General features: G+C 38.7%; 1 protein-coding gene across 1 annotated transcript in view; it reads left to right on the forward strand.

The window, feature by feature from the left end:
- LOC122804006 (solute carrier family 15 member 2-like) overlaps positions 1-26792 on the forward strand; it is a 748008-nt gene that overhangs the window by 19404 nt on the left and 701812 nt on the right. The window contains exon 2 of the mRNA XM_044073688.1: positions 19592-19679. Coding sequence (XP_043929623.1) covers positions 19592-19679 — 88 coding nt within the window. The remainder of the gene's footprint in view (positions 1-19591; positions 19680-26792) is intronic.

The following is a 26792-nucleotide window of genomic DNA, read 5'->3' on the forward strand; positions in this document are numbered from 1 at the left end:
GCATATATTACTACTATATATATAATATTATATAATATAACATTATATAATATATTCATTCATAATATAATAATATATAATATTATGAATATAAACAAAATTTATTTAGAAAGTAGGGACAGATGGATAGAAAGTGAAGGATACTACAACTGTGAGACCAAGGGGATAGTATAATTAGCTGTGTGATCAGAATGTACTTCTTTTTATGTTGGAAAGTCAGAGAGAATATTAAAGAGAAGAATTTACAAGCACAAATACGATATTATAACAAGAAAGGAAACTAGTGCTTTATATAAACACACTAGATCTTGTCCAAATGCTAAATTCTCTTGTCTTGTTGGAACAAATTAAGAAAGATGTAAAGGGAGGTTCATGGGAAGAGAGAATAGAATTCAGAGAACTTTGGTGGCAAGTGACCCTGGACACAGGAAGCCCCCTCAGGGCTGAATGATTATATATCCATTGTTCCACTTTTAAAACTAAGATCTGCAAAACTTTAGAAATAGGGTTGCACTAAGCACTTTAGTCAGTAGATCATAAGGCATTTATTCCTGCTCATTTAAAATATAACAGGTTTTAAAATATTTATGAAGTTGTTTTAATATATAATAGTTATTTATTTGATTTGAATTAAATGTATATCAATCTATTTTAAATAAATTTATTTGAGGATGTTATTATCAAGCATCTATTTAATGGAGAAACATAATGACAGTATATGTATTTAGTGAATGTAAACAATAGAATGTTCACTGTCTTTTTAAATTTTTAAAATTCAGATCTTGAATGAGATTGGGTGTTTTTGTATTAATTAGATGATATAAAGGTTAATTGATGAAATTACTGGTTATCTGATGAAGTCGGGAAACTGAGATGAAAACGCATGTTGTGTAAAGGCGTTCATGTGTTTGCTGTTTGCTGCACTGGTACGGAGTATTTTATGTGAATATCTACATTTTTGGAATAAATTTACTTTGAAAATTATCCTCGCTCATTTCTTCCAGCAGTTTTGGCACTTACAACAATCATTTCTTGGTTTACTTTGAGTGTCTTTTCCTTTTTTTTGTTTGTGTGTTTTCTAAGAAGTTAACAAAAGTCATCAAGTGAACTTAGAAATGTCATGTTTGGAGATATTTCATTTCAGTATCATTCTACTAACTTAGTGAAAGATTTTCAGGACATGAAATCAGATAAATAAAGGATATAGTGCTTCATAGGTTCATAGGCAAATACTAGGCTATCAGTCTGCAAACTATTACAAACCAAGCCAATAACCAGAGTTCAGAATCAGATCCTGTATCTTGTATCTTTGAGGTCAAGACCTTAACCATCATGCTAAGCCCCCCACTCCCAGACACAGATAGATAGGATAACCAGATGTTGATGTTAATTTCAGAATCAGATAATTATGAAGATGATTTGGTATTGGAAGGTACATTAAGTTCATAGGAGGTTGCTTTCCTCAAAATAAAATGTCCACATTTGGGAATGTTTCTTCGGATTCCCAAACTCATCAAGGACATTAACAAATCTCCACTTCATCCAGTTATATCTGGGGATGGATCCAAGACTGGTACTCTTGCCTTGTAGTGGGACCATAAATTGAATCCGTTAGAGCCTGGTTTATCTTCATGTTTTAGACAAACTACTGTCCTTATTGGTAAGTTTAATGCATTGGACCAAAGGCATTAGCTACAAATTGCATGTTAATTACTTGGATTTTCATTCACTTTTTACCTGTATTTGTCAAGATGCTTGTCTTGAACTGTTAAGATTACTTCTTTTGAAACTCCACTGTAAACAAGGGCACCCATTGCATTACTACAATGACGAAAGTATTTTGTATAACATCTTTTTTGATTAAAGATAAATATTTTAGAGGAAAAACAGCTGTATCCATGGGAGCAAGTGTCGCTCCAAAGTTTCCTAATCTAATTATTGGACAAAAGGATGGTGAGTATTTATACAAAGCAGCTGGTTTTCTAGGGCCATTTTTGATGTTCAGTTTATTAACTATTTCTTGTTTTTATAGTCAAAGTGAAACTTCAGCAGATCACTGGCTTTAGTAAAAATCAAACATAACCAAAACAAATGCACAGCCACAGTGCCCAGAGAGTAGTTAATAAGTAGTTTATCAGGGTTAGATGATGTAGTCCAGATAAATCTTGTTACAAAAATGAGTACTTTGAAACAAATATTTATAGTTTGAGGTAACAGTGAAAGCTGGGAAGCAACATCATGAGTAATGTGAGAAATCCAAGGAATGTGTTGTACTAACGGGAAGCAACATCATGAGTAATGCGAGAAATCCAAGGAATGTGTTGTACTAACGGAAAGCAACATCATGAGTAATGTGAGAAATCCATCATACTAATGGGAAGCAACATCATGAGTAATGTGAGAAATCCAAGGAATGCGTTGTACTAACGGGAAGCAACATCATGAGTAATGTGAGAAATCCAAGGAATGTGTTGTACTAACGGGAAGCAACATCATGAGTAATGTGAGAAATCCAAGGAATGCGTTGTACTAATGGGAAGCAACATCATGAGTAATGTGAGAAATCCAAGGAATGTGTTGTACTAACGGGAAGCAACATCATGAGTAATGTGAGAAATCCAAGGAATGCGTTGTACTAATGGGAAGCAACATCATGAGTAATGTGAGAAATCCAAGGAATGCATCATACTAATGGGAAGCAACATCATGAGTAATGTGAGAAAGCCAAGGAATGCGTTGTACTAACAGGAAGCAACATCATGATAACGTGAGAAAGCCAAGGAATGTGTTGTACTAATGGGAAGCAACATCATCAGTAATGTGAGAAATCCAAGGAATGCGTTGTACTAATGGGAAGCAACATCATGAGTAATGTGAGAAATCCAAGGAATGCGTTGTACTAATGGGAAGCAACATCATGAGTAATGTGAGAAATCCAAGGAATGCATCATACTAATGGGAAGCAACATCATGAGTAATGTGAGAAAGCCAAGGAATGCGTTGTACTAACAGGAAGCAACATCATGATAACGTGAGAAAGCCAAGGAATGTGTTGTACTAATGGGAAGCAACATCATCAGTAATGTGAGAAATCCAAGGAATGCGTTGTACTAACCAACTATTAATAAAGTAAAAGGTAAAAGGAAAAACAACGTAATAAGGGAACTTCTTTTTTTTTTCAGCCTGCCTAAAACTGTACAAATAACAATGTTATCAGTAAGAAATATTCATTATAGTGATAGTAGTTTGCACATTCATAGTCTTTTCCATAAATACTGTTATTATGCTGCATACAAATCCCTAATTATAGTTTTTATAAATGTTTACAAACAAACTTTCACTTGATCAGTCTCACTCTTGCCCTGTCACTCACGCACGCACACACACACACGCACACACACACACACACACACACACACACACACACACACACACACACACACACACACACACACACACACACACACACACACACTTCCACTTTCATGCATGGAAGCACACATACACTTGCACACACAGACAGAAACATAAGCACACACACACACACACACACACACACACACACACACACACACACACACACACACACACACACACACACATGCAAGCACACACACACGCACACACACACACACACACACACTTCCACTTTCATGCATGGAAGCACACATACACTTGCACACACAGACAGAAACATAAGCACACATACACACATACACACACACATACACACATACACACACACACACACACACACACACACACACACACACACACACACACACACACACACACACACACACACACACACACACACCTTTCTTTTTTACGTTTCTTTTCATTTTAATTGCTGCTTAGCAAGTATAAAATAATGAGGGTCATTAGCTTTCTTTCACTCTGAGCTCCACATCTGCTCAATATGCTGTCATGAAGGGGCAGACTTATTTTTCAGTGGACATTACCTGTACATTAAGACCCTGCTGGAGAAAGTTGTTCTCCAATCTGCGTGGAAATGTATAGGTCACCCATTCACTAATAATGACTATCTCTCAAGATGTGTAACTTACAGTGCAAATATCAAAGACATTTTCCTTCAACAACATCTAAGGCTTCATTTAATGTCATGCAAGAGTTTGAAGAACATACGGAAATATTGAATATTTCCATAATTATTAGCAAACAACTAGGAATATTTCCAGTATAGTGTGATATAAATCATCATTTTCAGTGAATTTTCTGCCTCCCACATAGATGTTTCACACCATATACCTCAATAACATATAGGTCTCTGAGTTCTGAAATTACAAATATAAATTTGAAAATGTAAACAATAAGTAGCAAATAAAATTAATTACTCCACTGCAGTACATCCTAGACAAACAACCTTAGTGTCATTTTGTTAATAACTCCTTGCCCTTCTAATAATGCTTATTATAAGCTAGTAAGTCACTTAGATAAAGAAGCCAGACTCAGAGAATTTCTGGATGCCATAAGGTTGTAAATTGAACACAAGCAAAAGGCATTTTAGGCTTGAGTGTGAGGCAGTAATAAAGTATATATGGTGATGTTTGAAGGTCTTAATTTAGTGAATAAGAGAGGAACAAATTAAAGACCTTATTGGATCACATTAGGGGAAATACTCAGGAGGAAGGTAGACAGCATGTGTGGTCACTGTTCCTTCTGCAAGTACATTAATGAGGATCCCTTTCTGCAGTTGTGATAGGACTCACATGATTAAAAGGCATTAGAATTGTAATATGGTTGGTATGAAATACCACACACACACAAATGTATATCTATATATGTCTCTGTATACATATGTATATTATATATAGCACAGTCTTCAGACTGCTGTGGCTTCTGTATACATAGAAATACACAAAACTGTCATAATGTATTTACAAACACATTTATGCTATTAAAACTAAAAATGAAAACATGAAAACAATACATTATACAAGTTTGTGATAAATATAAAATGTATTTTTTAGCAAATTAGAAAAGGTTGAATTACACAAGAGGAGAGATTAGAACAGTGGGTTGGATCAGCGAGAACTATTTTGGTAGTTGTTGGTCCCTCACGTCTAAATGAGCAAACAAGCTTGAAGTTCATGCCACTGCCAAGGATTGCCCATTACTCTAATAATGAGCAGGCCACTCCAAGTCACTGTGATATACTAAAAATGCCTAAATTATGAAAAGGTGCTATCATCCTTTATCTCCACAATGAAGTTAGATCTACCAATGTAAGTCACTTTTAGCATACCCCATTATGTCCTACTCATAAAGGTAGCAGAGAGAGTAGTACACGTCAAGCAGTAAAGTGGTTAGAGAAATTAGTGCTGTTTGTGGATAGCCAGCATGTATTCAGAAAAGGTCATGACATACATATTGCTTTTATTATGCTATCTGATCATATCCTAGACTATGCTAGTAAAGGTATGGTCACCATGGTCTTATGTAGTACATTTGTCAAAGGTGCCCAGTGTGGCATTATTGTAACCTACAGCAAAAAGTTTACGTGTAGTTTCCTCACCAATCTCTTTTCCTTTCAGTTTATCCATATGCAATAATTGTTCCAGTATACATTGGTTCATTTATGTATTAATATAGTTATGTATTTATTTATCTATCTATGTATTACATGTATTAATCAGGTAAGTGCACTGGTGTGTATACCTGTTTCAGCCACAACTCAGACCAAGAAGACAGAGACAACAAAAATAATTATAACAAAAATATACAACTTGAATTTGCAACAGCAAACAGCCTTTGGCATGGTATGAAACTATTTATTCGACAATGGCCTTTTCACAAATGCCGGAGAAACGCAGTGCACAGTTATGGAAGTAAAACACTCTCTAATGGCATAAGCAAGTTTTTAAATATAAGTGCTTAATGTAGTTCTACTGTTCAGACAGTCTCTACAGCTATTTATCTAGGGTTTGTGATTAAGCAAAGGCTTATCAGTCTGAATATTTCACATTTGTGATAAAAGTACTCATTACAAGAAGGGTTTATTATATAATCTATAGCTATAAAATGTTTTATCTTCATGTTTATCTTCATTTTTATTATTCCCTTTGGCTGACTCGACATTCCTTTACTCAGTACATACCTTTGTTTATATATTTTTGCTTCCTTCTTATCTTGTTCTTTATATCCTTATTTTTCCCGAATGCTGTTTTTACAGTTTTTGTTTTGAAAATCTTCTTTATTGGTCTTGAGAACAGTACAGAAGAAAAGCATCTCTCTCTCTCTCTCTCTCTCTATATATATATATATATATATATATATATATATCATGTTAAGAATACTGCTCTAGCTTACATTAGATATTTCCGTTCTTCTCTTCTGTTGTTGACAGAACCCATCGCTTTCATTTAGTCGGTGTTTCTGTCAAACATCCTCCTAGCTCTCTATCAGCATACATGCAAACATACACCACCTACTACCATTAAAAACAGAGCTAGAACACTCTTCTGTCTACTTTTCTTTCCTGCATTAAAATAAATTGGTTTTCTAATTTCCTTTACACCATCTTTCTCATGAGCTCTTGACCCAAAAAACTTGCAGGTGACTCTTACCAAGGGAGCACTGCAGGATGCAACATTGTCCTATTGTTATTTTTTCAGTTCAGTTTTACCCTGACAATATTTAAAAACACTTAACTTGCCAGTCCATTATGACGTTTCTTTCAACAAATATCAGTAACTCAACAGGAGTCCCAGGTCTCCTATAATATTTTTCTTACATCATATGTCTGATAAGCCATTAATATCAGAACAAATTTTCAATTTCTGCATCATTTTCCAGTTTTGATCTTGGCAGAAAACACTCCCCATTCACCCATTCACTAATATAACTTTCCTCATTTACTATCATGAAGACCGTTAGACTCAGTGTGTCCCTATCATGGCCACCATCTCTTATGCATTTTCATTCTTGTTAAAACTTTCCAGATGGTTACATTATCTCAGCATAAACCAGATACTTACATTTCAATATTATATATAGACTCCCTCATTTTCGCTGTCAGTAATATTTTTCCACAAAATTTATTCAGTGATGTTAATTATCACATATGTGCCAAATATCCAGGTTCCAATAATATTTGCCTTTTACAAATGTTTAAACACATTCTATGTTTAGAATTAAATAAAAACATTCATGCTTTAATGCAGAATCAATAATGCAGAGTTAAGGCTTTCAGAGTTTGGTGCTAATCAAACAGTAATCATCCTCATCATCATCGACCTCCTTTTTACTATTTCTACGTGAAGTCAAGGTGTCATGTTAACGGCCTCCATATTTCTTGATTCAAAACCCCTTTCCTACCTCTTCAACAGTCATGCCTGACTGCTGCTGGTCTTCTCTTACATGGTTGGTATACTGGTTAGCTTGTTCACAGACACAAGGTACAGGGTTTGATTCTCACCTTTGAAGAGGAAAATGGCTAGGCTTAAAATGACCACAAGGGCAGCAAGCCTAGTACTTACTTATGAAGGTATGAAGACAATCTATCTATCTCTTGGCTGGATGTCCCCGTCTCCTACTGCCCTCTTCCAGTTTCTTCCAAGCCTTCTTTGCCAAATTGTCTTCTGGTTTTCTGCTCATGAAACCAAACAACAGTAAGCTGTTCACCTTGAGCTTCTGGAAGTGGGGCTACTTTGGCTTCTTCTCTGAATCATTTCTTCATGTCTCACAATGTACATTGTATTACCTATCGTGGGTACTTCATCTGTATCACCTTTATCTTTCTCAGCTGCTTTGCCCTCACAGCCTAGGTTTCTATACCTTATATATGCACTGGTCATGTAACTGTTTTATTCTACTCAGCCTTCATCTTATTTGGCATTCTTCTGCCATACGCTACATCTGACACTGAACCATTTGGCGTAGCATGTCTGATTCTAGTTTTGACTTCCTAATTCAGGCTTCACCTTTCCTCAAGCATGCCTCCCTGATACTTGAATTTATTAACAAGTTCTTCTATTTTCACTTATCTCAGTTTTCTGATTCTTCTGATTTTCCCATTATGACTACTGTCTTGTCTGTATTCAGTTTCATTCCATGTGTTTGCATACTTGTGTCATTGCATCATTCTGCATAGGTTGCACTAATTCTGCCAAAGTTTCTGTGTCTTCAGAACATCACAGGACTGCCCAATTAGCTTTCTTGAGACCTTCTCATATGCTTTCACCCCATTTGGGAATGTCCAGTTGGACTTTTTTCTCATCACCACCTTCTCCTTCACTATCTATCTCACTGGAAACATGATTAGTTGCACTGCATCCTGATCTAACTGAACTGTTCATCTCTGATACTAATTTATAGTGCTCTGAGTGCTAACTGTGAACTGTTCATCTCCGATACTAATTTATAGTACTCTGAGTGCTAACTGTGAACTGTTCATCTCTGATACTAATTTATAGTACTCTGAGTGTTTATCAGTCACTCTCCAGCACCGCAGTGCGACAGGATATCATACTGAAATAATATAATAAATTCATTATTTTGTGGCATAGGGGCTGCATTAACTCTAAAACTAATATAAAATTAAAATGTACCAACCACAGGACCAAATATTATTTTACCATCATAATCTTCATGGTTCATTAATGGTCATAACTCAAAACAAAATAGGAATATATCCATTTGCAGCCCTTAACTTATATCTCCAATACTGGCAAAAGTGCTTCTTTAATGTTAAGCAATAGTTGCTTATCTGTTTCTGTCCGTAGACTTCTTCTTTTAATTATTGTGAACCATAAAGTATTCACATCATTTATTGGAAATACTTGAAAAATGAAAAGAACACATTTGAATGAGAGCCCCAGTCCCTTATTAAACAGTCTTCAGAGTGACTGCAGTAGTTATATTAGTCCATTTTCTTACCTGAATCTTAAAGCTACATTTTATCAAAGGTAGCTTACACCCTCACAATGATGAATCTTCTACAGCCAATTTTAACAGTCATCATTTAACAACTATATTTTATCTGCATTTTTCAAAACCAGAGACATGAAACTTTTCATACAACTTCTCCTGCTGCATTATACAAAAGAGTTTCCTTTTTCCGTTTGATTCGTGCTGCCCCTCCCACTTCTTTTCCGCTTTCACTGAATTCTTATAACTGAGCACATGAGCGATCTCTATACAAATCTATCCCCATTTTGGCAACTCCTTTAACTTACCATTGCTTGTTTAGAATTAGTAAAACTCAACATCCCATCTGTAGACAATACTTTCAACACTGCATGAAAAATCAGCCTATATTACAGTTTATATTTCTTACATTCCCTAATAGCATCAATAAGTTGTGATTTCTGTTGAAAAGGCGCATCTGAATAATCATGATCCACATCTACTGTCTGTCGTGCTACACCATATTTTCTCCCAGACTGACACACCTACCATAACACCTGTTTTATTGCATGTTTTCACCAACTACACCAGCATAACTCTGTATTTGATAAATGTCCTGTCAGCTATCGTAAGTAATAATTGGCACACCTATTTATTTCCACGTGATGATATTGTGAAGCCAGTCTACTGTGCCACATTTGTTTTCACCAAGTCAAACAAATCCACTCTTTTTCTCCTTGGACCTTTCAGTCTAAGTTTCTTTCTCTGTGATTACCCTCCTGACATAGTTTTTCCATTCTGTTTTTCCACTTTAATCACATGTTGTTTCATCAATATCATGGTGAGCTGTTGTGCAAGTAGAACTCAACATCATGAAGACAAACTGATTCTACTTTTAATATACTCTTCCAACAGACTTGTGGTCTTAAGATATGCTGCAAACCAAATTTCTTCTGTTTCAAATAATACAAGTACTAGGAAAAAGCAGAAGTGTAAATCAAGAATCAGACACTAAATTTTATATGTCCGTATTTATTAAAACAAACTTCTTCAGACAACAGGAGCAAAGCAAAGAACACAGTTTAAATAACCCTCCATTAAATCATGTGACACAAAAGGAAATTACATCACTATAACAAATCTTTAGAAACATCACCATCTTGTGGTTCAAAGACTGAACTACAACTAAATAAAAATTAATTTGTAAAAGTACAGGTTTACTTAATAAATATGGATGAAAGCGCTTACAACATTTAAAATTTAATGTCTGATTCTTGATTTACCCTTCCACATCTTCCTAATACTTGCATTACTAGTTTTTGTGGGTTTTTTGGCTGTTCTTCTGTTTCAAACCACTCATTACTTCTTTAACATTAAGCCAAATCAATTTCTTATCATTTGCCGAAATATGGTTGCAGTGGCCTTCACTCCTTTCGATTCTCATCATTACAGATTTCTTCTTCTAATATTACATTACTAGTTATACTTTCTTTCTTTTTGTCATTATTTAAATGGCAAGACCTTCACGAGAAAAGAGAGACTTTGGTTTGATTTAAGTACTTTTTTTGGCTTGTTTCTTGTTAAAAATTGCTAAGTCTGCCTAAACACTTGGTTTCTAGCATTTATTTAATACTAAAAAGTCTTTTGCAACTGTTTAATTGCACTTACTGTTTGCACTTTAAATTTGTTTTTTTGAGCATTTAAACTGTTTTAACTGTTGTAGGCTACACACTCAAGTGCGATAGCCATTTTTCTTTGCTTTAAAGTGTTTGTTTTGTCTTAACTGCCTTCATTTCTTAAAAAAACAAAACAAAAAACAAAAAAATAAGCTATCCTATACTTGTTTCCCGCCTTTCTGAAGCTAGTAGAGTCCAGTTTTCAGATTTTCAGAGTTTGCTGAATCCAGGGCTGTATTGTAGTTTCTGTGTTGGCCTGTACCTTACTTGGATAGAAGGAAGTTTCTCTGTTCACCAGTGAGAGTTGGGAGCTTTGAGCAGCCTATCTGTCCCTGGAGGAGTGAATTTGTAGTTTATTGGCCATTTTGGGCTAATTTCTATCTCTTTTATCTTCCTGCTATAAAAACCCGCTTTTGTGCATTTTTGCACTTGTATCAGTCTAAACCTCAAAATGCACTCACTTGAGGCAGTCCTCGAAATGGAGAACATCGATATCTGTGCAGTGGCTGAGACCTGGTTCAAGGCTCCCGAGAGCACCCCAGCACTACTAGGCTATAATTCATACCACACGTTTCGGCCACAAAACCCAGACCGAAATACGAAGGGTGGAGGTGTGTCCATATTTATCAAGGACATCCACACCTCCAGGCTAATTGCAAAACACGATGCCTCTGAAATCATCCAAGTGCAACTAACCCAAAGCAAAAATGCATTCCAAATTGTAGCTTGTTATAGATCTCCCACCATGACCCTGGATCCTCACTCCTCGTTCCTGAAGACATTGGAAAAAATGAGGGTCCAACCAAACACCATAATAATGGGTGATTTCAACTGCCCTAACATAAACTGGGAAAATTACTCTTGTAGTAACGCCCTTGCTCACCGTTTCCTGGAATTTATTAACTCTAACAGCCTAGATCAACTAGTCAACACCCCCACCAGGGGCAACAATATTCTGGACCTGGTCATCATCAAAATGGGTGACCGGTGCTCAACGCCCGAGATCAACCCCTCGCTTGTTAGATCAGACCATAAACTAATCACCCTGGATAGCCACATCCCAACCCCACCCCCACACAAGGAAACCTTCGTAAAAAAATTTTCTAAAGCGAACTTCACGCTACTCAGAACTGAGGTGACTAACTTCACGATGCCCCTGCAGATGGATAACACAGTCAAAATAGTCACAACGGCTGAATCCTACACAAATGCACTCTACAAACACCTGCATGAGTGTATGGATCATGCTATCCACAACAAAACCAAGACGCTATCTTCAAAAAAAAAGGAAGCCAATCTGGTGGTCCCCTGCCATTAAGAAACTCTACAACAGAAGGAAGAAACTGTTGCAAAAGAGAGTAAAAACCCAGGTATGGAGGAACTCACTAATGGGCCTCAGTAAAAAACTAAGATCCCTCATAAAATCCTCCAAAGCTAATTTTGAAAGAAAAATTGCCATGGATTCCAAAGTCAACCACAAGGCATTCTTTAGCTATGTCAAGAACCTCCATGGCAACACCCAGATCTGCACTGAGCTAAAACAGAATGGCACAAAATATAACTGATATTGCCAACATATTGGCAGATAGGTTCAGTACAAACTTTATGTCCCCCCTCACCCCCCAAAGGACCTATAACTATACCAGATGGTTGTAAAGCCCCAGTAATCACAAACACACATGTAAAAATGGCACTCTCTAAAGCCAAAAACACAGCATCCATGGGACCGGACAACATCCCAGGCTGCGTCTTACATGAACTCCAAAATGAACTAGCCCCCCCCCCCCACCTAAAATCCATGTTCAATCAAAGCCTTACCACAGGCTGTGTGCCCACAGAATGGAGGACAGCAACGGTTATCCCACTCCACAAAGGATGACCTGCCACAGACCTTGGGAACTATAGACCTATTAGCCTGACAAGCCTGGTCTGCAAGGCCATGGAGCATGTCATCATGGAACATATAAAGAAAGACACTGGTAACCTCCAAATTCTGGATGCTACCCAATTTGGATTTGTAAAAGGTAGGTCATGTCTCTTAAACCTGGTAGACTTCTTTAAAACAGTTACTAAGGCCATAGATGAGGGCAAGGTGGTCCACACAGCCTACCTGGACCTCGCTAAAGTCTTCAACACTATCCCTCATTCAGGAATCCTAGATAAACTCATCGAACTTAACATAAACCCTTACATCGTGAGATGGGTGGCCAACTGGCTCATGGACAGAACCCACACGGTAAGAGTTGCAGACTCCAGATCTGACTCCAAACCAGTGACAAGTGGTGTACCCCAGGGTTCAGTCTTGGGACCCCTCCTGTTTGGTATATACTTCTCTGATGTACAAGCAAACACCAAGGGTCTATGGCTAACCAAGTTCACAGATGACTGCAAACTATGTGCCATTATTGATTCCCTTGCTGATGTAGACATCCTGCAAAAGGGCCTCACCGAGACAGACACCTGGTGTCAACATCATGGCCTCAAGCTAAATGCCAAAAAGTGCATTGTTATCCCCTTTGGTAAAAACACGGTACCCATGAATTACCAAATAGGGGGAAGTTCACTTAACACAGAAAGTGTGATAAGAGACCTTGGGACCCAAGTGGATAGTAACCTCTCCTTTGATAATTACATTGCCACAGTCGTCAGAAAATCTTTCTACGTAGCTCACCTAATCACAAAAGGGATTGCATCTAGGAATAAGGAAGTCATTGTTCCCCTCTACTCATCACTTATCAGACCCCTCATTGAATACAATGCCCTATTTGGGATGTACCTCACAAGACATCTACAACAACTTGAGAGGCCCCAAAAGTACCTCATCAAGAGGATGGCTGGCCTCAAACAATTTCCCTATGCTGACCGGCTGAATAAACTCAAACTCTACTCAGTCACATACCGCTTACTCTGAAGAGACCTCTGTGTGACATACAAAGCTATGTCAAACCCGGAATTGCTGGACATGCTCCACTTGAAGAAATCCCAATCTCCCTGAGCCACGTGCTCTAGGGACCTAAACCTCACCACAACAGTAAATAGGACATGCTGGTGGGATAGATTCTTGCCCCAGAGACCTCCAATGCTCTGGAACAAAATTCCCATCCACATCAAGCAGAGCACATCATTAGCAGTATTTAAGAAAAACCTTGATAAGTGGATGGGTGATAGGAAGTTCACCCCTGGGATTATGTCTGGGGCACTGCTCAATAGAGAGGCAATAATTTAACAATACATGGGTGGCGGAAGCCAACACACTGTTGGCTAGGCTTGCTTTGGCCCTTGAGCCAATAGCCTAGTACCTACCTATGAACCTATGTAATAGCTTTACTAATTCACATGCAGTAACTTTTCAAAATCATAAAAATAACTTTAACTATACTACACAGAATGACCAGGTAACCCACATCTTCAAGTACAGAGAGACTTCTTGTCTTCTGCCTTACTTTTTGAACCTTAGACTATGGATTAGTATTTCTTGGGTATGTTTTAGTCACAGTACTGCTGTTTTAGGCCTGTATGTTGCAGAACATCAGTAATTTTGCATCCCCTTGGCAGCGTACTTATTTTTATTTATTTTGTTTGTTGACCAACTGGTGTAACTGTGCCTAAACATTATGTCTCTGTTTTGTGACAGCCTGGGTAGAATTAATTGATATAACAAAATATGTAATACACTACATTATAAACATATATGTTGACACCAAAGACTTTTTAGGTACCATTGAAGTTTCCTCATATGCAGTCTTGCATATGGAATTAGTAGAATGCAAAAGGCCATGAACCCTAGGGCTTGCAATATTTTTCTTGCAGATAGCCGGGTTTTGGTGGCTAGTAGATTGAAATAGTTTGTCAATAAATTTGTTTCTCTGGAGTGAAGAATGCCATCTGGGAAGTTGTGTTCAAGCTTGCTCCCAGGAATACAATCTGTTGGCTGGATACCAGTTGTGATTTCCTTTCATTGATGGTGTACCCCAGTGAAGTGAGAAGTCTCTTTACAAATGCCAGGTGCTGAAGTAGCCATTCCTGACTGTCTGCCTGAATCAGGCAATCGTCCAAGTATGGGTAAATTTGAATTCCTCTCTGCCTGCAATATGCAATGGCTGGAGCTAGGCACTTTGTGAATACCCTGGGCACAGTAGATAAGCCAAAGGGAAGTGCAGAGAACTGATAGTGCATAGAGCCTGCTCTGAAGCATAGGTATTTCCTGCAAGATTCCCTTATGGGAATGTGCAGATAAGCTTCTTTTAAATCTAGAGTTGCTAGCCAGGTGTCCTTGGCTAGCATAGGAAGCAGCTGTTGGAGAGTTAACATTTTGAATTTTGGAACCACCAAAAAGGTGTTGAGACTAGACATATCCAGGATAGGACACCAAGAGTTTTTTTTTTCTGGGGACCAGAAACAGTCTGGAGTAAAAACCTTGTCCTCTTTGTTCTGCTGGGACAGGTTGAATAGCCTTGATACTGAGAAGAGAAAGTACTTGCTTTTGGGCCTCTGCCCACTGGTTTGGTTTGAGGTCTGGCCATCCGCTTATGGATGGGAGTGAGTGGAACTGGAATCTGTAAGCCTGGGAAACAATGTTTAAGACCCATTTGTCTTGGGTAATGTATTGCCAATTTTTGGCGTGCAGTGCAAGTTTTCCTCCTTAAGGTGCAAGTACTTGGGCAAGGTTTGGAAGAATTAAGGATAAGGCATTGTGCAATTTTACCAGAGGATGGAGGCTTGCTACTCCCTGTTTTGGACATGAGAGCACTCCATTGCTTAGATCTGTGCATAGCCTGAGACTGAAGTCTTGGTGGTCTGCTGCCCCTGGGTTTGGACTGAGAAGGCCTGGAAGGGACTGGAAAAGACCAGTTTTTTGAAGGCCAATGCCTACTGAAACTAGGTGGCTCTACTTGTAAGAAATCCTTAATAGTTTGTAGAGATTTAGCTTTCTCCTCCATTCTTTTGAGGGCTTCCTCTGCTTTATTACCTAATAGACGCTCTTGATTTAATGGTGCAGCCAGTGATTTTGCTTTGACATGATCTGGCAAGTTTTGTTCCTTAAACCAAGCATGTCTTCTAAGAACAGACCCAGTGACAGCAGCCCTGCAAAATGCTTCTAAAGTATCAAACCCACATTGCAAAGTATGTTTATCAACTTGGTTAGCAGAATGCATTAACTCTTGCAAATCTTTGTGTTCCTCGCAATCAGGAATCAACAACATTTTTTGTTTAATTAGCTCCATAATATGCTGCTGATACTTTAACATATGAAACTGGCAATTTAAAACCCTAATGGCAAGTGTAGCACAGGTGTATACCTTTTTTTCCCATTAATCTAATGCCCTGGAATCCCTGTCCGAAGGGGTAGGATTTTTGGCAGTTGCAGCCTTAATGCCTTTAAGTTCCTGGGAAATGGTCTCTGGATCTGCAGTAGGATTCCTAAAAAGGAATTAGTGGAACTCAGGCACTCTATAGTACCTGTCAGGTTTCCTGGGAGCTGGAGGCAAGGTATCAGGGGTAAGGCTGGATTCCAGGAAGACATCATCTACAATTTCCAGAACAGGAGGGATAGCTAGAGGCCTGTGCTGAGGCAAGCTTAAAAATTCCCTGAGTCTCTTTTTGGACAGGGAGTAGTCCTGGACCTTCCAGCAGAAATGTTCTCTAAGGGTGTGCAGGGTTTCACCAAAGGAAAAATCCTCTGGTGGAAAAGCAGAGGGAATGGAATCCTCTGCATCAGAATCCTCATAGGTAGATAAGGGAATATCTTGGAAATCAGAAGGATCAGAGTAAGCAGATTCATGATCAGAAGAATCAGAAGGAAAATCAGTTTTGGATCTTTTCGAGGGGGGAGGCTGACTTCCCCTAATTAAAGTAATGAGGTCCTCAGCCATTTTAATCATTTGTTTTTGTGGCATGTGGGCCTTCGAATGCACTTTGGTCATCGGTTTCCTAGACATAGTGCGAACCGTAGGCCTGAGAAATACGGTATTTTTGGTTTGAAAGGAAGTTGTTGGTTTAATATGAAGATTGGAAGGCCTGAAAACACCCTCAGAAGCTTGTGCCTGAACAGCAGCTCCGGACCCATCCAAGGTAGAGATATCCACAGGTTCCATAGCCAAAGAAGCATCTCGCGGCATACCGGACTCTGAATGGGTCTCAGTAGAGGCCTGCGAATCTGTAGAAGCGGGTATCAGGGGCAGCAAAAGCACCTCACTGAGTACCGGCGAACTGGCGACTAGCTTAACGGTAGCATTGTCGGCAGCCTTGGGCCTGTGCGGTCTGTCTCTGTCTTTATCCTTTTGCTTTTTCGGAAGATCGGTAGTCGGATGGCTTGCTGAAGACATTTTGGAATACGGAGATCGAGAGCGAAAGAATTTAGCTACAAAAATAGCCCGACAATGAATAGTTCGGGTGTTGAACAAGGCACAAAACTGACAGCGAGGGACGTCGTGTTCTGGTCCTAAACAGGTGATGCATTAAGAATGAAAATCCCTGTGAGGTATTTGCTTTCCACAGACAAGACAATTATTAATTTTTTCTGACATCGGTCAGAGCAAGAAAAAAGGATCCTCAACGAGGTACTTATCTTTTAGAAGACTTCAGGTCTGAAACTCGAAAAATGAAAATTTCAGGAGTCAGCCGATCGGCACTTGTGAACTGCTTCTGCTTCTGGCACCGCACAGCAAGAAAGACTGATGTAATGGCATCGGCAGCTTGTTTTATACCCCTGACAACCTGGCATCATGGAAGAAGCAACAGCATTTGATGCAGAAATCCCAAGACTTTGGTATTCAGGCCGGCTGAGTGCTACCTGCAGGCAGATAACCCAAATGTGATGACTGAAACAGTGAAACACGGAGAACATCGGCAGTTACATGAAAGGTCAGTTGCATAGCTCCCAGGTTTCATAATGCTGATCTGTAAATGTTTGAGTTCACCTTGGTGAATGCTAATGTGCATTCGCTCATATGTGGCCGACGTTCTGATTTTAGATCGCCCTACAGTGGTGATCAGGAATTTTACCCTTTTCCTTACAGCAGTACAATCTCAGAGTTTGCTGCCTCCTACATTGGGGTACAGGGGGCTTGCACTCTGCAAAACATTAGTAGAACATCACCAGATGTCAAGGTAACCTGGGTAATGTATTGACATTGCTGCTGTCATTATTTTGATTAAATATTTTTTTTTATTTTCAACATTTATTTTCAGGTAAGTAAATACACACAGAACTGTGATTCCTGATTTTGATAGTAAGTATATATATATATATATATATATATATATATATATATATATATATATATATATATGCACAGCTCAAAATATCAAAAATACATGTGACTGAAAAGTTTTTTCAGAGAGGGTGAAAAACACAATGCACAAAATACTGAATTTGATTTGACTTAACACTCACATGAATGAATGCTCATTTTTATAGCATTTGTAAGTAGGGGTGTGAAAGAAAATGAATGTTTGACTATATAGGTTATAGGGGTTGATGTGTATGTGTGAGTGTTTGAGGGGTTAGGATAAGTGGTATGTAAAGGAACAGATTTACTGTTTTGCATGTTTGGTGTTGTGCAACTTCTGTGTGCTTTTGTCTTGTTTAATGGCACTATTAGGGAAAGTGTTTTTAATAATGTGATGTGTAGGATTAAGGTTAGGGGCTGAGTTATCGTTAGAGTTACGGTTAGCGGAAACCTCTTTTACCATCATACTCATATGTGCGAACCCTAACCCTAATTCTGCCCTGGTCTTAACCCTAAGCCTACACATTACGTTACTTGGAACCCTTTCTATAATAGAACCACTAACAAGTAATAGAAAAAACAAAACCACTGCACCAGATAAAATCCAAAGCCAGCTCCACAGTAATATGCCAAAAAAATCAAGCAAGCAATGGACCAGAACGGCATAAAAAATAAAAACTTTTAATAAAACAAATAAATGAACAGATGTGAACCACTAACAAGGTAACACTTGATTTTGGTTTTGTTGCTGGGGTGTATGATGGGTATTTTTAATTGGGTAGAATGATTAGATATTTTTTAATTTGATATGACTTTTCAGTGTTTTGTGCTTTCAGTGTTTTTTAGATATTCTGAGATTCAGTAACTTGAGTTTTAGATATTTCATTATACACACACACACACACACACACACACACACACACACACACACACACATCTAGAATGTCTGGAAATGTATGTTTAGAGTAACTCTTTGAAGCATGTGAAAACAACATGAGGTAAATAAAGGTAAAATTTGGAGTAGTTACTCCTCATCATTTCAACAGGTGTAATGTTCACATAGTCTATTTTTACACAGCATCACATCCCATCATTAATTGGCTTGTTAAATTACTTCTGGGTGCTGTAACTTTAGTCCTGTCTCTAATGTCATATTTACTCCTCACGTCTCTTAATTGTTTTACACTCACAAGTGCCTTCATTTTAAGGGGAGGTAGCAACGGTGCTTTAATAGCAATGATGTGGTCAGCATGTGTGACTGTGTGTGTGTGTGTGTGTGTGTGTGTGTGTGTGTGTGTGTGTGTGTGTGTGTGTGTGTGTGTGTGTGTGTGCTTCTGTGTTTATACAAGCTAGCACATGTGTTTTAAATGAGCTACTTACAAGGTATCCTGCAAGGACCCATTATTTTTCAGAAGAAGATGCTAAATATTTCTAAATCAAAGACTGTTATTACCTTATTATTTCTGTACTAGTCCTGGCTACAAAAATGGATTCAAGCACAGCAGGTACCATAATATATTGAAAAATGTGAATGTTTTCTTGCCATGTATTTTACTTGATGAAATCTTAACTGTTTCATGATCATATTTGTATGATACTAATTGAAATTAAAACCCCATCTGTTAACTGAAACTATATTAAAAGCAGTGCAAACTTTGTTACAGAAAAACATGCACATACTTTTCTTTTTCTGTGCTTTTTTAGGTTTCTGGTGAATCTTATTCATAAATGATGCTAATGAGCAAATTAATGTTATATGCCTGAATAAATGCACTGTTTACCTATACATTATTTATAATTATATTTTTGCTGCAGAAAATATGTGGCGCAAACTATCCCCTAAGTATAGCTTTCATTGTGGTGAATGAGTTTTGCGAAAGATTCTCCTACTATGGCATGAAAGGTATGTTGAGTTCAAATTTTTTATGCTGTGTTATAATAATGCATCCCTTCTTTTCATGTTGTACTTTCAGTTTAAAAGACAAACTTCCAAAAAAAAGTATCAGGCAATCTATAATGAGTAAGGAAAACTTGAGATCAGAACACTGTGAACACACATTTCTCTAAATGCAATTTTAGGCAGGGTATAAACCAGCATGTGGGGCTGTCATCACACGCACTTAATCTTTAAGACTGCCATTACTTAGAGAAAAAAGCTTTTTTGTTTCTAACACATCAGAACTTTACCTTTTTCCACATCTCAGTAAAGTCTTTATTTTTCATTACAGGTTTAGATGGCTTAGGAATTTCTATGACTTGGTTTTTAAACTATTATTCTTTGACAGAACTGCGTTTGTAGTATGGTATTAAATGATTCCCGTTCCATTTGTGCCATGCTTTTCCTTTCCTTATAACCCCCCCCCCCCCATTGCATACTTTTAGCTAATGTTCTGCTACTTACCATTCCTGCTTCTCTTAATTCCTGTATACTCAGCATCACCCCTGTGGCTGGGACAATGTCAGCCATAGCTGGGTTTGGAAAGAGATGAGGAAATGTACAGCAGCATCTTTAGCAGCATCATATATGCTGTCATATATGCAGGAACTATTTGAGGGGTTTCCTAATGGGATGCAGCTGCTGGCACCTCACCTAACATCAGACAGCTCCAGCCCTGCCTTCCAATGCTAACATTTTGCAGCAATCTGTCTTGTAATCACAGTGTACCACAGTCACGAGGGGGAGGGGTTGGTTTTAGGATGTTGAGTGCAGACGTCCTACCCACTGTCAGGAATGGGTGAGGTGACAAAATGCATGTCCTTCCCCCTCCACCCTACTCTGCTCCCACAACAACTGACCTGCTAATCTAGTTACTCTAAATGAAAGTGATTTTAAACTGCTTTCTGACGATTAAACAAGCAACATCTGTCTTCCTGCTGTTTGGATTGCTGACCAATTATCATTTGAAGATGAATTTGTAATACATTGATGCAGCATGTTTTCCTGGGGTTAGTCCAGATAATTCATAATGAAACTTTAGAAGTGATACAGTGCAAACTTGCACCACTGCTGATCTTAATAAAATATTGAATAATCAAAGTTAATATACGCATATTCTATACTTGTAAAAACATTATCTTTTTACAAGAAAACATGTTTGCAAAACAAGCTAGCGAAATAACTGTAATATTTTGAAAGTACTAGCAACACTAGGAAGTTGAATATTTATATATATTCAAACTATAAATTCTGATATACCCTTTCCACTGATTAGTCTCACCCATGAATCCTTGAAAGCTTTATTGAAGTAGTCTGGTTTCCTCACATTTTACAAATATCTGTTACCCAGATTTTATACTGTCCATTAATTTCTTAAATTATCATTATCAAGGAGCCTACAGATCAGTTGGACAGACATGGTTAATAACATGAACATAATAAAATGCTATATTCTGCTCATGAATTATTTGCTTTTACTTAAAAAGAGAAAACTGTACTGAAAAGATATATTGTCTGATTTATAATATTTGAATTTGGAGAGTCCATATAAAATAACACGTTACTACCTTTAAGCAGCATTATACATAGGTTGGTACTAGGCTATCGGCCCTAGGGCCTATACAAGCCTAGCCATAACAATTCCCTGGATATTTCTTCCCACAATATTTACTTCCCTGGACCCCTGTCTAGCAGGGCGACTGACATGATCCCCGGGGTGAATTTCCTATCTCCCATCCAATCATCAAGGTTCCTTTTGAAGAGGGCCAAGGAGTCGCTCTGCTTGACATGTATGGGCAGTCTATTCCAGAGTATGGGGAGTCTCTGGGTTAGGAACCTATCCCTCCAGCATGTTTTGTTCACTGTGATGACAAGGTTTAGATCCCCGGAGCCTGTGGCTCTGAGAAACTGGGATTTCTTTAAGTGGAGTATGTCCAACAGCTCAGGGTTTGACATGGCCTTGTATGTTAAGCAGAGATTGCCTCTGAGTAGAAGATATGCCACTGAGTATAGCTGGAGTTTTTTTAGATGGTCAGCATAGGGCATCTGCTTTAGGCCTGTGATTCTTTTAGTGAGGTATTTCTGCGGCCTTTCCAGCTGTTACAGATGTCTTGTGAGGTACATACCAAATGGGGCGTTGTACTCTATAATGGGTCTAATGAGGGATGAGTATAGTGGGACAATGACCTCCTTCTTTCTGGATAAAAAGCCCTTAGTGATGAGGTGTGCCACATAGAAGGATTTCCTGACTGTTGTGGCGATGTGGTTATCGAAGGTGAGACCACTGTCCACTTGTGTCCCTAAGTTTCTCATCACACTTTTGGTGTTTAGTATACTGCCACCTATGTGGCAATTCATGGGTACATGGCTTTTTCCCAAAGGGGGTAACTATACATTTCTTGGCATTAAGCTTGAGCTCATAGCTCTGGCACCAAGCATCTGTTTCTGTAAGGCCCTTTTGTAGAATATCCACATCATTTGGGGATTCAGTAATGGCTCCCAGTTTGCAGTCATCTGCAAGCTTTGTTAGCCAGAGTCCCTTAGTGTTGGTCTGTACTTCAGAGAAGTAGATGCCAAACAAGAGCGGTCCCAGGACTGAACCCTAAGGTACTCCACTTGTCACTTGTCTGGAGCTGTATTTGGAGTTGGTGATAATCATAAGATAAAACCTTTGTGCTGTGTGTGCACTGCAAAATTTTAAAGATCCTGTAGCACAACACAGACTGCAGCTGCTTAGGTGTGAATCAGGGCTCGGATAACGCCAGTAGTCAGCAAAGCTTGAACACATAGGAAGGTGGTGCAGCCATGTTATCAGGCAAATGGCACTATGCAAGCACAGTGGGGAGTTGTGCAATGGAAGTGCATATGGATAGGAGTGGAAGACATCACAGAAACACATCCAAGTATGCACAATGCTATGTATGCTCACGCATTCATCATCGGGCCTCATTGCTGGCACATACACAGTTGCAGACTGGCCTAGAAGGGTCAGCTTAACAAACTGCCAACCATACCTCTCAGTTTCTCGGAGCAAGAAATCTGGACAAAGCCATAAACAAAGGTGGGACAAAGGCCCAAAAATAAATAGGGATTTTTTTTTTAAATATTGCTCTTACAGACTTAGAAAGTTGATAGAATAACAGGTTTTGTATTAGCGTGAATTTGCTGAAGGGTATGATATCTGAAACTCAAATGTCTATCATTATTTTCTAAAGTCTTTAATAATTTGCCACTAATTTGTCAAAAAAAACTCAATTTTATGAAAAACGGTCCAAAAATATGAGGCAAAAATCTGGAAATTCTGAGAAAATCTGTACAGTTGAGAGGTATGGCGCCAACCCAATTCACCATACAAACAGATAGGAAAGCACACCACTCAACCTGCAGACATTGAAAATTAGAAGATCCTTGTAAAGAAGTGACATACAGTCAAAAATTTAGACATCGAAGTAGCATAAAATTTGAATACCAAATATCACAGGACTCTTCCCACTTCCAGTAGGAATGTGGGATACTACTCAGAAGCACGTTTAAAAAAAAAACAGCAACAAAAAGGATGGAAAAGTATAAGATTATTATTTTAAAGAAACAATGTAAAATTTGTAGACATTAATGAACTGTATTTCAAATTTCTATCACACAATGACTGACCAATAACAATATACACACAGAGGGCAGGACGTGCAACATAAGGCATGATACCCCTGTAGACAGGAGGAAGCATGTCAATGCATTTTTTGGAGTGCACAGTGATCAGTATTACAGGGATTCTAAATGCTAATGCTGGAAGGAGTGTCATTTTCTCAACCTCCCTATCTGCAGTATGAATGCACTTTGAAATTTCGAAGTACAAACACATCGAAAGAAAAAACATTGATTCAAAAGGACCAAAACACAAAACAACAGTGAAAAAAAACACGTGCCCTCCTTTATCCACCCCATGTGGAGGTGCAGCACCCCTACACCCCCTGCCAATTATATATACCAACTCTGAGGTCACTTATAGTGGGGAAAGGGCAAATTCCATAATCGCCATTGTTCACAATCTCACACAACCTTAACGCCAGTAGAAGTGATCAAATGAGTTTTGATCACTTTTGCCAGTGGAAAAAAAAACAGTTTTGATTATATGGATGGTTTCTCTGTACTACATATAGGAAGTGAGAGGATGTCAAAACACAACAGAGGATGGTAACTGAATTTCTTATGGGAGGGTGAAGGCATCGTGCAGTCATGTTGGACATTCACAGTCAGCAATGCACATACACACACACACACACACACACACACACACACACACACACACGCACACGCACACGCGCAGGCACACACACACACACACACACACACACACACACACACACACACACACACACACAAGCACACATTATTCATTTTCCTACTCTACCACTGCAACAGACCACTTCAAGCCCCAAGACCAAAGGTCACTGCAGTATACGTTGCCCATGTTTATGACACAGCAGCTCCATTACACCTCTTTACTGTATAATCCCTGACACCCTTCAACCGGCTACCATACTAAGTAACCACCACATCCATCTCCCATGACCCTTGTCCATTTGATAACACTTCTGTTACCTGTCACTGCATTTCTCCCACCTCTGCACATGATGATGAGTGTAGCCTCCCCGTCCCCTAACTGTAGTGGTTAAGATAATGTCTGATGCAAAGAATGGTCAGTCCCTGCATTGTACTGCATAGCCTGGTTTTGATACTGAATGCATCATTTTATTCTGTGTTGTCTGAGTCATGTCTTGTAGTTGTAGACCAGATGCAGTCTCTTTCCTAGTGCTGTGAGGTACTGCACCCAATTCTGTCTCACATGGGGTCCCACTGTTGTCTGTTTCTCCTCTGACTGGGTGCCCTGCTTCTTGTCTGCTGTTCCAACTGGTATGGTGGGCCCCGCTGGACCAGTTCCTATTGCTGAAGCTATTTCCACATAACAATGTTATGTAACATAGCACACAATGTAAACATCTGGCTGCAGGTGTTGGGTAAATGCAGCAGTGCCTCTCAAACTGTATCTTCCTCAGGTTCTGAGAAAGTCCCTTGAAGTGGGAAGAAAGCGCTAAACTGTCATTAAAGTTTGTACTCTTCAGTTGCTGTGTCATGCTGTGCTTGTTTGGTTCCACATTTTAAGGTGACCAAGCACCTATTCAGCAATAGCCCTTATCTCTGTGTTTGCAGTATTGTATCCCACCTCTGCCATTGTAGATGGAGGTTATCATCCATAGTTTCAATGCATATCTACACACACACACACACACACACACACACACACACACACACACACACACACACACACACACACACACACACACTCACACACATGCACACACACTCACCTGCTACCTGATTGGAGAGTGACTGCATATAGTGGACTCTGTGCCTACACATGCACCTATTGAATAGATGACCCTTTGAAAATTCATCTTGCCTGAAATATTACTGCAGGTCAGATGTGTGCCACATGTGAGAATCATGGGAATTGGCCTGTTTGTTGCATGAACCCATTATAGATGGTATTTTGTGCACTGTAAGCAACCTGGCAGTTGAAGAAGTGAAAGTCCTTCCTGCATATATATCTGACATCCAGTGGACCAGGTGGGGTCATAATGACATTGTTTGTACAATTAATGCTATTCAGAACCTCAGTGGAATAGGCAGTGCTGTAGAATGCCTATAAAGTGGGATTATCTCTGCTGCAGACCTTGGGAACCATGTATGCTCTTCCATTCACTGTAGCAGAATTTTGAGAAAGAGGTATATGACACGGGATGTTGAAGCATAAACAGTTCCTACTGCATCCTCTGTAGGTGTCTGAAAGGTCCCTGGAGCTAGGATAGGTACAACTACACATACTTTAGTATCCATTGAGATGGCAGTCTGTGCATCCTCGTGACTTTGATGGTGGGTAAAACAATTTGATAAGCTCCAGTAGGGTATCCCTAGTCATACAGAAGTTGTCCGCAATTTGATGGCCAGCTAAATGGAAGTATATGTTAAGTGCTGGCTTTGAGATCAGCTACAGGTATGTACTGTTCTCAAATATCTGCTTCTAGCACGTTCTTCATAGCATCCTATACACACACAATTCCTATCATTCAAAATATATGATGACTTTGGTGATATGTACCTGCTGTATAAGTTTCTGAATGGCTTCATCATGTTTGAGGGCATCATAGGATCAAAGTATCATACAAGTTACAAGGCAACTGAGCCACAAGATCATCTCTGACTTGTCAGTGCCCACTCATAGGCCTTACTTCTCATTTCAAGGAGGGCCAGGCCATTTATACCAGGGGAGAATTTATAAACACCCATCCAGTTGTGCAACTCCTTTTCAAAGGCAGAAAATGTGTCACACTGCTTAACTTGAGAAGGAAGTTGTTCCAGAGAAGGGGTAGGTATAATAAATCTATCCCTCACCTTTGTCTTATATATTTGTTGGAGTAGACTGAGATGCACCTAATTATATACAGGTCAATTTGGAGCTTGTTCAACTTGCTTATTATATTTGCATGTGGTATGATACTGAATGCCTTGGCACGTCCAAGATACACCGTGTGGATTGCTAAACTACACTCCACACTCTACAGGCTGAGCAACTCTCTCAAAGAGGTTCACAAGATTTGTTGGACAGGATCTACCCTTGACAAAGCCGTACTGCTGGGTGTTGAGTTTAAAATTGTTTTAATGTATACTACCTCACATGAATGTTATTTATTTTAATTTAAAATAGACATTGTAGTATTCCTAATAACTGATTTATTAGGGTTTGTAGATATGACATATAGTTATTTTAAGACATGTTTATTTTGAACCTTTTTAAGTTTTTTTATTACTTGTAACATTGTGAATGTGTTTGAGAAGTGGTGACAAAAGAGATGGTTTAACTCGGTAGTTAAGCACAGCAGCATAGTATTGCAGTGTACTGTTCATGCTACAGGATTTATCAGTTCAGGCGGTTTACATACTTAGTCCTTAACACAGAGAAAGCAGAATTTATTCCATTTTCCCCAGACATGCTTCCTCTTTTTGAAGAACTTGATTGGTTTA

Source organism: Protopterus annectens, chromosome 6.part0 (genome assembly GCF_019279795.1).
Source record: "Protopterus annectens isolate FY-2018-M chromosome 6.part0, PAN1.0, whole genome shotgun sequence".
NCBI classification, from domain to species: domain Eukaryota; kingdom Metazoa; phylum Chordata; order Ceratodontiformes; family Protopteridae; genus Protopterus; species Protopterus annectens.